Here is a 14,729-nt window from a genome sequence, read left to right on the forward strand (position 1 = left end):
AAGATCAGGAAACATGTGGATTGTGTTAATGAAAAACCTCATGGAAGAGTCATTCTCAGGCATTCACCTGAGCGAGAGCTTCCTGTATGGGCAATAGGGGCTCGTGGAGGCCAGGAAACTAGTGTCGTCTCGCCGTCTTGTTGTTCAGGCCGAGATGACTCTCTTGGGAAGCCGGGGAGAGTAGACCCCCTTGATGCTACTGAAAAATAGAATTTACATCCAAATAAAGATCAAATATGATCATAATTGTACAGTGTGTTTCTGTGTCGGCGCTACTTATTTTTGACATGTATTTCTATGCAAAGTAGGTCAATGTGTAATTGGTCACACATAGAAGCCGGTTGTGTAATACACATGGGCCTGATTCACTAAGATCTAAATACCTCGCCGTGAACAGCGTGTGCAGACTATAAAATTGTGTGTACTATTAGTGGGCGAGTTGCGTGCGTTTTACTAAGACTGGGTGTGCAATTGTAAAGTGGTGCAGTAGCTAGTAGCTCGTGTTGATGTTATTTGGGAACAGTGATAATGCCAGATTTAAAATGACTTAACTCAAACAACATGGTTTCCAAATACGAAGATAAATGTGGCCAGAGTGGTTAAATTAAGTACTTCAATTTTAAACATTAAATGAAGCGAAAGCTGCTAACTCTTCCGGGGATATAATACCCCACAGAAACAGTACACATTTTGTGTTTAGGCCAAATCAGGTTTAGACACTAGAGACCAGTCAGTAAACTGAATACCCAAATACACACTTCATATATATACAAAAATATACACTAGTAGTATAAAACCTATAGCGATGAAAAAAATGCATTGAAATTGTGACTTAATGAAAATAATTATAATCACGGAAAACAATGCAAAGCCAAAATAACTAAATTCAAAATAATACAAAATCAGATCTCCTCTCTGAGCTGCCACCTTATCGTGGTAGAGGAGTTTGCGTGTCCCAATGATCCTAGGAGCTATGTTGTCCGGAGGCTTTATGCCCCCTGGTAGGGTCTCCCAAGGCAAACAGGTTCTAGGTGAGGGATCAGACAAAGAGCAGCTCGAAGACCTTTATGAAGAAGAAAAAACACGGACCCAGATTTCCCTCGCCCGGACGCGGGTCACCGGGGCCTCCCTCTGGAGCCAGGCCCAGAGGTGGGGCACGATGGCGAGCGCCTGGTGGCCGGGCCTGTTCCCATGGGGCCCGGCCGGGCACAGCCCGAAGAGGCAACGTGGGTCACCCCTCCAATGGGCTCACCACCCATAGCAGGGGCCATAGAGGTCGGGTGCAATGTGAGCTGGGCGGCAGCCGAAGGCAGGGCACTTGGCGGTCCGATCCTCAGCTACATAAGATAGCTCTTGGGACATGGAACATCACCTCACTGGGGGGGAAAGAGCCTGAGCTAGTGCGCAAAGTCGAGAAGTTCCGGCTGGATATAGTCAGACTCACTTCGACGCACAAGACTCCTAGGTACTTGAACTCCTCAAATTGGGGCAGGGTCTTCTCCCCAACCCGGAGATGGCATTCCACCCTTTTCCGGGCGAGAACCATGGACTCTGACTTGGAGGTGCTGATTCTCATTCCGGTCGCTTCACACTCGGCTGCAAACCGATCCAGCGAGAGCTGAAGATCCCGATCAGATGAAGCCATCAGGACCACATCATCTACAAAAAGCAGAGACCTAATCCTGGGGACACAAAACCGGAACCCCTCAACGCCTTGGCTGCGGCTAGAAATTCTGTCCATAAAAGTTATGAACAGAATCGGTGACAAAGGACAGCCTTGGCGGAGTCCAACCCTCACTGGAAATGTGTTCGACTTACCGCCGGCAATGCGGACCAAGCTCTGGCACTGATCGTACGGGGAGCGGACCGCCACAATAAGACAGTCCGATACCCCATACTCTCTGAGCACTCCCCACAGGACTTCCCGAGGGACACGGTCGAATGCCTTCTCCAAGTCCACAAAGCACATGTAGACTGGTTGGGCAAACTCCCATGCACCCTCAAGAACCCTGCCGAGAGTTTAGAGCTGGTCCACAGTTCCACGACCAGGACGAAAACCACACTGTTCCTCCTGAATCCGAGGTTTGACTATCCGGCGTAGCCTCCTCTCCAGTACACCTGAATAAACCTTACCGGGAAGGCTGAGGAGTGTGATCCCACGATAGTTGGAACACACCCTCCGGTCCCCCTTCTTAAAGAGAGGAACTACCACCCCGTTCTGCCAATCCAGAGGTACCGCCACCGATGTCCACGCGATGCTGCAGAGTCTTGTCAACCAAGACAGCCCCACAGCATCCAGAGCCTTAAGGAACTCCGGGCGGATCTCATCCACCCCCGGGGCCTTACCACTGAGGAGCTTTTTAACTACCTCAGCGAACTCATCCCCAGAAATAGGAGAGTCCACCACAGATACCCCAGGCACTGCTTCCTCATAGGAAGACGTGTTGGTGGGATTGAGGAGGTCTTCGAAGTATTCCTTCCACCGATCCACAACATCCGCAGTTGAGGTCAGCAGAACACCATCCGCACCATACACGGTGTTGATAGTGCACTGCTTCCCCTTCCTGAGGCGGCGGACGGTGGTCCAGAATCGCTTCGAAGCCGTCTGGAAGTCGTTTTCCATGGCTTCCCCGAACTCTTCCCATGTCTGAGTTTTTGCATCCGCGACCGCCGAAGCCGCACACCGCTTGGCCTGTCGGTACCTGTCCACTGCCTCCGGGGTCTTATGAGCCAAAAGGACCCGATAGGACTCCTTCTTCAGCTTGACGGCATCCCTCACCGCTGGTGTCCACCAGGGGGTTTTAGGATTGCCGCCCCGACAGGCACCAACTACCTTGCGGCCACAGCTTCGATCAGCCGCCTCGACAATAGATGTGCGGAACATGGTCCATTCGGACTCAATGTCCAGCACCTCCCTCGTGACATGTTCGAAGTTCTTCCAGAGATAGGAATTGAAACTTTCTCTGACAGGAGACTCTGCCAGACGTTCCCAGCAGACCCTCACAATGCGTTTGGGCCTCCCAGGTCTGTCCGGCATCCTCCCCCACCATCGCAGCCAACTCACCACCAGATGGTGATCGGTAGAAAGTTCCGCCCCTCTCTTCACCCGAGTGTCCAAAACATGAGGCCGCAAATCCGATGACACAACTATAAAGTCGATCATGGAACTGCGGCCTAGGGTGTCCTGGTGCCAAGTGCACATATGGACACCCTTATGTTTAAACATGGTGTTCGTAATGGACAAACTGTGACGAGCACAAAAGTCCAATAACAAAACACCACTCGGGTTCAGATCCGGGCGGCCGTTCTTCCCAATCACACCTCTCCAGGTTTCACTGTCGTTGCCAACATGAGCGTTGAAGTCCCCCAGTAGGACAAGGGAATCACCCAGGGGAGCACTTTCCAGTACTACCTCGAGTGCTCCCAAAAAGGGTGGGTACTCTGAACTGCTGTTTGGTGCGTAAGCACAAACAACAGTCAGGACCCGTCCCCCCCACCCGAAGGCGGAGGGAGGCTACCCTTTTGTCCACCGGGTTGAACTCCAAAGTGCAGGCTTTAAGCCGGGGGGCAACCAGAATTGCCACCCCAGCCCGTCGCCTCTCACTGCCGGCAACGCCAGAGTGGAAGAGAGTCCAGTCCCTCTCCAGAGAAGTGGTTCCAGAGCCCTTGCTGTGCGTCGAAGTGAGTCCGACTATATCCAGCCGGAACTTCTCCACTTCGCGCACTAGCTCAGGCTCTTTCCCCCCAGTGAGGTGACGTTCCACGTCCCAAGAGCTAGCTTCTGTAACCGAGGATCGAACCACCAAGTGCCCTGCCTTCGGCTTCCGCCCAGCTCACATTGCACCCGACCTCTATGGCCCCTGCTATGGGTGGTGAGCCGATTGGAGGGGTGACCCACGTTGCCTCTTCGGGCTGTGCCCGGCCGGGCCCCATGGGAACAGGCCCGGCCACCAGGCGCTCGCCATCGTGCCCCACCTCCGGGCCGGGCTCCAGAGGGGGGCCCCGGTGACCCGCGTCAGGGCGAGGGAAATCTGTGTCCATGTTTTATTTTCTTCATAGAGGTCTTCGAGCTGCTCTTTGTCTGATCCCTCACCTATAACCTGTTTGCCTTGGGAGACCCTACCAGGGGGCATAAAGCCCCAGGACAACATAGCTCCTAGGATCATTGGGACACGCAAACTCCTCTACCACGATAAGGTGGCAGCTCAAAGGCCATACAACAGGCCATATTGTGAACAGGCGTGTGCTGGTCATCCACAAGGCTTTATAGGCTTTTTTTGGTGCCGCCCACGAATCACAAGACAGGTGCGGCGGACACCGACATGCCACAAACAATGGCAAGATGTTATAAACATGCAATGTTCATGACAACGTTCTCTGCAGACCGCCTGCGAGTGTACCCCAGACTGCTCTTTTTCTCTCTCCCGCCCCAACTCTCAGCTCAGGTGAAGGAAGTCACATGAGGCTGTGATGCGCTTTCAAAATAAAAGAACATATACTTCTGCGGTACGTTTTTTGTGTGGTACAAATATGTCTTTCTCCAATATTGGGAAGGATACATTCCCCACGATTCCTACATCCCTGCTCAAGACACAAAAAAATCAATCAATCAATCAATCAAAGCTTATTTATACATCCCTACATCACAAGTGTCTCAAAGGGCTGCACAAGCCACAATGACATTCTCGGCTCAGATCCCACATCAGGGCAAGAAAAAAACTCAACACAATGGGATAAAATGAGAAACCTTGGAGGGGACCGCAGATGTGGGGACTGCATATTGAATATGGGATGTAATTCTATCAAAAACTTGTGGTACAAAATCATCACGGTATTAAGGTCACGGTACGATATTGTTGTGGTATATGTTCCCAAAACAACAAGAACAAAAAAACAACAACCTTGAAAATGCCCTAGTGTTTAAAATTAAGTAGCAGGAATCTTTACAATAAACACACTTACTGCAACTGAACGCAAACATAATGCTAAAATGTTCTAAACATATACAGTATATTGCTAAGGAAATTAATTTAAATGGCAAATAATTGTGCAGGAACATCCACCGTTTCAAGTTTATATATAAAAGAAACCACAGTTGAGTGTCTTTAAAGTGACTAAGAAAACATCCAGTGTAAAAATAATGGGTGAGTTTAGTGTCTTTCAACTTTTACTTTCTGACAAGCAGTGTTGTCCACAGTGGACATGTTTATATCAGCCTGGAATATGCTGTTTCTAAGAAAAGTTAACTAATAATTAAACTTTTAATAATGTAAATATCTCACAAACTGATGTTTGGCTTCGAATATGGGTGATAGTTCATAAGTAGGCCACATTTGTAGGGCGCTGCCTTCCACCCGAGTACAGATCGGCTGCAACCCCCAGGGACATCAAGGGGGACAAGCGTTTGAAAATAGATGGATGGATTGAGGATTAATCAAAAAGTTTTTCAGTTTACTCATGTCGTTTTTTTTGGTGTTTTGTGCGCTGCGAAGTGACCGTCTTGCTCTGTGTTGCCTTGGAAACGCTCGAAAGGAAAGTGGTGTGCTTTCTTAAATTTGTCAAAAAGGTAAGAAAAAACCCTGGCAACAAACAACGTCATAAGGGTTTGTTTGTCCTTTTTTCAGAAACATAATTAAGAAAGTTCTGGACAGATTGTGATTAAATGTCTGACAACAACAATTCTTCTCATTCACTACGGACACACTTTACTTTCTGCTTAAGGCGTTCCCCGACCCCACATTACCAATACCAAAGAGGATTCTGGGAGATGTAGTTTATTTTGAGGCACTTAAAATGCCAGAAGTTATTGTTTGATACTGTCACGGTATTAACCGAAATACCGTAGTATCTACTAAACCGTTACACCTCTAATATGTAGTAATATATGTGAAAAAACAAACGTCATTAAAAAATATTAAATGACACCAAAACGCACCAATTTAATTTCTTTTAATCACCTCCTCAAGTTATCTAGCAGTTATGAACGTATAGAAGGATGTTGCAGAATAGACGATGTGTCTAATAACTTTTATTTATGATTGTCCAAATATGTTAAAATGTACATGTAGGATGGAGGATTTGTCTGTCTTTGCAGCTTGAGCACTCCTGTCTTACAAGCGTGCGTAGAACTGTCAGTTTGCATGTCCTTTTCAAACGGGTTAAATAAAACGCAAAATAGTGCTCCCAAAACGTGTTGATAAATCACTGTGCATCCTCTATTATATATTTGCATCTTCTCTCAGTATTGTAGTCAATTTGATGATCAGCATGACTTTTGCATATTTAATGAAGAAAGAAACACAAAATGGATTACAACTTATTCTGCTCACTTAAAGGGGAACTGCACTGTTTTTGGAATGTTGCTTATTGGTCACAATTATTATGAAAGACCAGAACACATGTTTTTTTTTTTTAGGATTTTAAAGCAGTTAAAAAAACTCTTGAAATATGCAACTCATGGAAGTCACCATTGTAGCCTTCAAAGCCTTTTAAAACAACTTCAAAACCCTCCATTAATATTTTCTATAGACACTGCAGGTTTATAGTATATAATGCAGTAACAGACACGCTCATAACAATTTGTAATTTGTTCCATATTTACTGTAGTTTGGTCATTTTAATCATTGCCTGGACTGATTTTTTTAGCACGATTTCCAAAGCAGCGCACTTCTGACTTCGGGCAACAAATGTGCGTTCCTGCTTCTGGAAACAAATGCAAGTGTGTGTTCTCACCATGGCAGACCTGTTAACAGACAACTATTTTGGGACAAATGAGGATTTACAACCTTATCTTTTTTAAGCTAAATATACTGAAAACTAACTCCTGCTTATAGGAAGGAAGGGTGAGACCCTAGAGCAGACGGAAGCCAAGAGAGTGAGGTGAAAGTGACGACGCTATAAATGTGAAACTTGCAGGCAAGCTATTTCAACATAAATGGATTGCTTACCCAAATAAACCGAAAAAACTTCCCCCGCCAGCTGAACCAAAGGTACAACTAATCATCGAGTGAGTCACACTTTAATATTAATCATGATACAAGCAGCACGTCATGCGTGTTGCTACACCTGCAGTACATATGCTATCTGGCTAGCTGTATACAAACAAAACATGAAATGTGTACTGTAATATGATTGTTCATGTTTTGCAGTCAGTATAGATTGGTGTCCTATCGCAGTGCTGTGCATTACAAATTCAAATGCATTTTGTGTCGTCGCAGAAGATAGCTTTCCGTATTTAGCTTTTAGCATGCCGATGTGTTACTGCGCTAGAAGGAGTTACTCAGTGTTTGCTCTTACAAAAACAATATCCCTACAGCTTGGTCAATATACAGGTTAGGTAAATGAATTATTGTTGACAATTTTTTAATTAATTTTTAAAGTGAGTTAAAGGTAGAAATAATTCCTCCTATTAGCGGCATTGCTCACCACCAAAAACAAGCCGCTTTTTACATGCTAAACTGCAAAAAACAACAACAAACTTTTGTCTTCTTGTCTCTCATAGGGATTGCGAACGATAGGCAAAATTCCCCAACAATTGCAGTTCCCTGTTAACCCACACAATCCTCTTTACACACGTTCATCGATCAGCTTTGCGTCAGGTTTACACGTGTTTTAGTACACGTTGACCATTAGTATTATACTTTGGTACCTCGGTTTTCGTTATTAATGCATTCCAAAGGGACAACCTAATTGTACAAAAAACAACATTTTCCCCATAACAAAGAATGGAAATCCAATTAAACAATTCCAGACCCATAAAAATGTTAACACAAAACACTTTGTTAGACAGTTACACACTTACTTGCAGAAAACAAGGCATATAAATGATGAATGAACTGGAAGAATTCATGAATTTAAAAACACCATTACTTTCATCAAAGGTTCATGCTGGCAAAGACGACAAAGGAGGAGCGCAGAGAAGAGCCAAGTAGACGCCACTGTTATACATTACACAATTATTTATTTTTTAGAACTTAGTATCTTTCACCTTCTTTAACAAAGTGCTGACAGTGGCACTGGTGTTGAACACGGGGACAATAACTGTGTGCACATACAATTTTGTGTACATCGCAAACCTGTCTACACAACGCTTAGCTGCACAACAGGTAACACTGTTGTCACTCTGCAAATCCACAGCGTTATGCTAGTATTAGCATCTTTATTTGGCCCCATGGTGGGTTATTTTGCAGCAGAACGCAAAAAAAAAAAAAAAATCATAGAAGTGCTCTTGGGACGCCTCATCATGTCAACTGCAAGGGAGTGCACAGTGTTTGATAGGAGGACGAAAGAAGTCGCACGTAGTTGTTCAAATTTCTTTGTGTGTTCACGGAACAAAAAAAAACACACACACACACTGTCCCAACTCTAGAAGAACTGCTATCCAAACTGAGTCACCAACACATGCGATTCTTTGTTCAGGTACTGGTCTGGCGGAATGATGCGCTGGCAAACATACTTTAATCTAGACTTATTTTTATCAATAAAGTTTGATAAAAACAAAATCATGCAAAAAAGGATGCAAAAAATCAGATGTATCACTGTTTTTTATATTAAACACGCCACTTCAATGTGTAGTAAGGTAAGGCAAGATTAGCCTAAAAAACCCATTGGTGGGTCTGAGCTGGTCAACTATAGTACACTGACTACTTGTTCTGTAGCGTTTAAGGACCCTATGGTTTGTTTTAAGGTTACCTCACCTCTTTCCATGGTCACCTCTGGCCTAGGAGGCTCTGGAACTTCCCACTGTTCATGCCCGCTGGGTAGCTCTCTGATGTCTTCCTTCAGTAAGAACCTCGCCAGGGATCCTGGGTCCTACAGAATGTTTGATAGAACTCATTGTCAGGACATAGTAGATTTGACTACATATTTACCTATGTGCTTACAGAATTGTGCATCCACTAAAAAAGTGCAATGCTACACAATTTCCACATATTTTTTATGCGACAAGCTATTTCAAAATTGTATAAATTGTTTTGCTCCCAAACTCTACACAAAACACGCCGACAATATGTCAACAATTTATTTAAATGTTTGTAAATGTGTAAAAAAAAAACTTTCAAAATCAAAGATGTGATCACAAGTACATAAAAGTAATCACACCCTTTTCCACGCAGTGCACCCTGTCTCCACTGATCATCCTTCAATGTGTCTAGAGCTTAACTGACCTATTGAAAACCTTTTTTTAATGCTTGTTTGTCTTGCTGTCTTCAGAAAAAGTATGCTCTCATCAGGTTGTCAAACTCATTTTCATTGAGGGCCACATTTTTTTATGTCTGTCATCACAGGGCCGCTTGTAGTAGTGAATGTATAATATACTGAATGTATAATCACCTAATATTATTATTACACAATTTGCCTATGCATTTGATCAATAATATTTTTTTTATAACTTGCTATGAAATCATTAGTCAAGGTGACAAAAATATATTTTTAAGTTTTTTTTCTACCAAACAAATTGTAATACAGAATATAAAATGTATTGCATGATCAATAATATTAAAGTTCGAATGATATACAATTGTATTCAATACATTTTTTTTCCCGTCAAAATGGATGATTTTATAGACGCAAATTTTTTTCCAGGCTTTCAAATGCTTTTTAAAGGCAAACAAATGTAATATTCATCAAAGACAGTGGCATGATCTTCACCTGAGAGCGCATTGGTTTTCAAATTAGTGTACTACTCTATCTACTGGAATACTTTACCACACTCCAGGGGTACTTGATTTTTTTTGTAATATGTGCAAATGAAGTATTAGTAAAAACGATCAAAAAAATGTATGTATAGGTAAATATAATGCACCTTTGGCAAAATTACAGCCTCAAGTCTTTTTTTAATATAATGTCCTACGTTTAGCACACCTATCATCATCAGGTTGCAGTGCAGTTCAGTCAGAATACATTCTGGGCCTCTCAAAGACATTCAAGTTGCCAGGAAGCCACTTACTTAAAAGATAATTTAATAAATAAATATTTTGTGGCAAAAAAAAAATAATTCTCCCACTTTCCAAAAAAAAGCAAAGCGATGTGATGGGAATACATTCCAAATGTATTGTATGTAAAAGATAAATATAACCTTAACATCCCATTATGTGGACCTATGATCTGAGTGTTTCTTATGCTGGCACATTAATTATTACAACCAAATATCCAATTGGATCTAAGCCACAATGCATTCTTATTGATTATAAAGTGACCCAATTGTTCTACACATGCCTGCCGATTCTCCACAAATGAGGCAAAGTTATGTAAGGATATTCAATGAAAGACAATTGATCAATGCTCAGGATTAATTTTGGAAGTGTTCACGCTACGCCTGCTGCATTGGTCTCGTCAGAACGAGAATAAGTTGTCAAGCAATGTGAACAGCCGTCCCTCCAGGGAAATCTCCCTCGATAGTTAAATACAGCTGTGTGAGAGTTTGAGGCAACATAGAAATGATAGGCTGAAATAGCATGCATGAGCAAGCAAAAGTGTATTTTCATAGAATATGGATTAGTGATCAATGCATGGTCACACATTGCTTACATTTAGCGAAGTGATCAGGCCGCTCAGGAAATTCATCAGCTCTTTTCTGTGGCCGATCTCTGTGCAAAACAGTTTAACCAGCTCCCTGAAAAACAAACATACACAGACACAGTAAAATACATAAGCCTTATTTCATCTGTTGCTCTATAACAGGGGTCGGGAACCTTTTTGACTGAGAGAGCCATGAAAGCCAGATATTTCAAAATGTATTTTCGTGAGAGCCATATTATATTTTTTTAAACACTGAATACAACTAAATGTGTGCTTTTTTTGAGTAAGACCAACATTTTTAGAGTACAATAAGTCTCTTTTCTTTTAATAACATTGTTATTCCAAAGTTAACCAATAATAAATATAATACTTCTTACCATTAAGGGGACATCTTGAACAGGTGCGATAGAAAACGAATGGTTGGATTAAAATGCATGAGAATTTTTTATAATTTTAACGTTATTTTTAAAACTGTGATTACCAGCGGAATTATTCATTACTTATTGTGTTAAGCAATGTCAGCTAAGATTTATCTAAGAGCCAGATGCAGTCATCAAAAGAGCCGCATCTGGCTCTAGAGCCATAGGTTCCCTACCCCTGCTCTATAATGTTCTGATTGAGTATCAATTGATTGGTGTTCTCAATTGATCATTCTTGAGTTAAAAGTGGTCTAATTTGTGTCCCTACAACCTGTTTATTGAATGTGAGAAACATCCATCATCTTCCTCACTTGAGTGTTGCATTTTGAGAGAATAGGTGCTCAGGATATGATGCCCTCTCTAACCCACCACTAAGTGGAGGAGCCCACCCTGTGTATAAACCCACCTGTTAACAGCTGTGTAAAAAAGCAGGCTTCACTACACTTTTTAAAATAAAGCCTGGAGCTCTGCCAACTATTGATTAGTCATCTATAGACATGAGAGTTGCAAATTTTATAATTTTGTTTATCATCAGGCTGACCTAGCATGATATTGCTGATAAAATGTGGCTGCAAAGTTAGCACTGTAGCTCAGAATTATGTGTTTGTTGCTAATGCCTTAATGTTACTTTGTTGTGAAATATTGCATTTTCTACGTTTTGACAAGTGCAAAATTACAGTGCATGTGCAAAAAGTGGATAACTTGCTAAATAGCGCTTTTTCGAAACACATTGTCAGAGACAAGTGTAGACAACCAACAGCTGATTAGCATTGAAGATGCAGAAATACAAAACCGTAAAGGCTCATTGTGCTGCAACCCTACCATAAGCAATGTTGGCCTCTTCCAACCCTGCGAAACCTCCTGCCAACCTTAACGTGCACCTCCAAAAAACTTTTGGCTCACGTCAGCAGTGACGCAGACTTCATAGCTGTGATTGGTCAACTGACAGCTTTTACATAACATAGTGCCTGAGCACCAAAGATCCTAAATTATGCTGGAACTGAAGTAATATTTGAGAAAGCAACAATGATTGAACATTTACATGCCAACTGTTGGGTACAAATATTGTGTACTTAATATCTCAGTGCACTATGAAAATAAATAGTATGTTTGCAGCTTGCAGTGTTGTTTGAAGTAAAGCTTGATTTTCTCAAAAAGTTTGGACATCAATCTAACATATTTTTTCACGTTTTACAATAAGATAGCTCTCTCGTCATTGTCAAATGGCCCAATAGCGTTGCGAATTTACCCGTCCTCTGCTGGGAGCTTTCCCCTCTGGTTTTTGTGCAACATGTGAACTGTTGTTTCTGAACGATTAGTTTCAGCATCAACAACAAACATATTTTTTCACGTTTTACAATAACATAGCTCTCTAGTCTATGCCGAATGACCCAATAGTGTTGCGTATTTACCCGTCCTCTGCTGCGAGCTTTCCCCTCTGGTTTTTGTGCAACATGTACACCCAAGGTGAACTGTTGTTTCTGAACGATTAGTTTCAACATCAACAACAAACTGAATGTTGTGGCCTTTAATAACTGTGGTTGCATCCTCTGGAAACACATCCCCTTGGAGTTTTGGCAGAAAATTGCAAGTCATGAGCTCAACAGCACAACTACATCATGACGCCGTCAGAAAGCCATTTTAGTGCGGAGGCTGTAGTATAATAGAACTTTAAGGCCTACTAAAAGCACTTTTATCTAAATTGTGCGACTTCTGAGGACTTTATTAAAAACCGTAAAGAACAATCTAAGAACTAATCTTCGCCTATTAAGTGACCAGTTCACACAAACCTGCAGATGTCCAAATTGGCTGTAAGGTGATCTTTCTGGATGTAGAGTTCTTTTTTATCCTTCAACAGACAGATGACGTCTTCCATCTCCACTAGGGTATCGTCAATGCCATCCACTTTGAGCTCATAGTGGATGTAGAGTTTACCCACCTGTGAACAAATGACATGGATGGAACCTGTTGTTTATTTAAACCACTTGGAGCATGAGCAGTTTCAAGGATCCTAACTGACTTGTGCAAATTGAAGCCTCTTGATTCTTGTTGCAATGTCGTCCTCGATCAGTTCAGAATAAATTTCGGCCAGCTCCTCATGATAGTAGAGGAATTTTTGAACGTGAGGGATCAGTAATCGCACCATGGCCTGCATGGAATGACAGGGTCTCCAGTTCTCAGTCTGGGTCTCCATCTTGACACATTGAGACAACTGACGGATATTGCAGATCTTCATGAATGTCAATCTATCTGTCTCACTGAAAGTGGGAAAGCCTGGTTCTGCTGACACTGTCCTCCCTGACGGCCAGAAAACAAAGTTCAACATTTCCCACAATGTATGCAATACCAAAAATTGCGTTGAGTTTGTCACGATAAAATCGCACACGGAAGTAAAAAGTTAGGAGGAATTAGAATTTGTTATTGAATTAGTATAATGCACAAATATACAGAACAAAAAGACAGAAAAGTATCTTACCAACTTAGCACACAAATATGTGCAACATTTTTTTAATTCAACCACAACAAACTACACCCCTATCCCGGAAGAAAATGACTGAAAAGCGATTTTAGACTAAACAATAGTACAATACAATCAAGGGACATTAAATATTACATTTTCTATACAAATTGTACACTGACTACTGTAAAGTGTGTTGATGCTTCATTTCAGGTTTTCTCCCTTAAAAATATGTATTATAATACAAGTGGTTGAGAGGTATACCTAATTTTGAGAAATACCACGTCTGCAGATATGTCTATTAATGCAATTTTCAATATATTCTTTATTTATATATTGTATCATCTCTTAACCAAACGGTAAATACAGTGTGTTTCATCTGCTGGCAACAATTTACAAATGAGTGTATAGTTTGGAAAACAAACACCACGAAAGACTCCATTATTGTTCGCCCTGTCATTTACATGTTGCAGATATCCTCGGTGTACTGTATGTTTTGCGGTAAAAAGTGCTTGTCTATCGAAAATGTTTGAGTTTATTCCCGTTTTCTTTGAAAACATTGGTTAAGCGTTCTAATGGATTGATCGTTGATAAAAATTGGATGACAAATTATCGTCACAAGTCGACATCTCGCTTAGTAGAAACAATAAAGTGGGGATGCTGTTGGGCGATGCAGGTACTTGATTCAGACAGTTGACGTGCCCTGATTAGAGACAAATTTGATCATATTGACAATAACAACTATTGGCCAAAATAGGTTAAATTTGTGTTCAATGTCGCAATTGCAATATAGCCAATTTTAATTTAGATTTAAAGGCCTACTGAAATGAGATTGTTATTTAAACGGGGATAGCAGGTCCATTCTATGTGTCATACTTGATCATTTCGCGATATTACCATTTTTGCTGAAAGGATTTAGTAGAGAACATCCACGATAAAGTTCGCAACTGGAGAAAAGTCCTGCCTCTTCCGGAATTTGCAGAAGATGACGTCACATGTTGATGCCTCCTCATATATTCACATTGATTTTAATGAGAGACTCCAACAAAAACAGCTATTCGGACCGAGAAAACGACAATTTCCCCTTTAATTTGACCGAGGATGAAAGATTCGTGTTTGAGGATATTGATAGCGACGGACAAGAAAAAAAAAAAAAAACGCGATTACAATCGCGTTGCATTGAGACCGATTCAGATGTTTTTAAAGACATTTACTAGGATCATTCTAGGAAATCCCTTATCTTTCTATTGTGTTGCTAGTGTTTTAGTGAGTTTAACAGTACCTGATAGTCGGAGGTGTATACGTCCACGGCCGGGTGTGACGCGCAGTGTCTC

At 41.9% G+C, this 14,729-nt stretch overlaps 1 protein-coding gene across 2 annotated transcripts in view; it reads right to left on the bottom strand.

Annotated features, from left to right (window-relative positions):
* The window catches only part of wu:fj29h11 (uncharacterized), a 106,338-nt gene that overhangs the window by 6,858 nt on the left and 84,751 nt on the right, over positions 1-14,729 (bottom strand). For both annotated transcript variants that reach the window (XM_061908776.1, XM_061908775.1), the window contains exons 39-43: positions 12,958-13,235; positions 12,728-12,876; positions 10,528-10,612; positions 8,697-8,811; positions 68-199 (exon numbers count right to left, since the gene is read on the bottom strand). In XM_061908776.1, coding sequence (XP_061764760.1) covers positions 68-199; positions 8,697-8,811; positions 10,528-10,612; positions 12,728-12,876; positions 12,958-13,235 — 759 coding nt within the window. The remainder of the gene's footprint in view (positions 1-67; positions 200-8,696; positions 8,812-10,527; positions 10,613-12,727; positions 12,877-12,957; positions 13,236-14,729) is intronic.

The sequence above is a fragment of the Nerophis ophidion genome, linkage group LG08, assembly GCF_033978795.1.
Source record: "Nerophis ophidion isolate RoL-2023_Sa linkage group LG08, RoL_Noph_v1.0, whole genome shotgun sequence".
Taxonomy (NCBI): domain Eukaryota; kingdom Metazoa; phylum Chordata; class Actinopteri; order Syngnathiformes; family Syngnathidae; genus Nerophis; species Nerophis ophidion.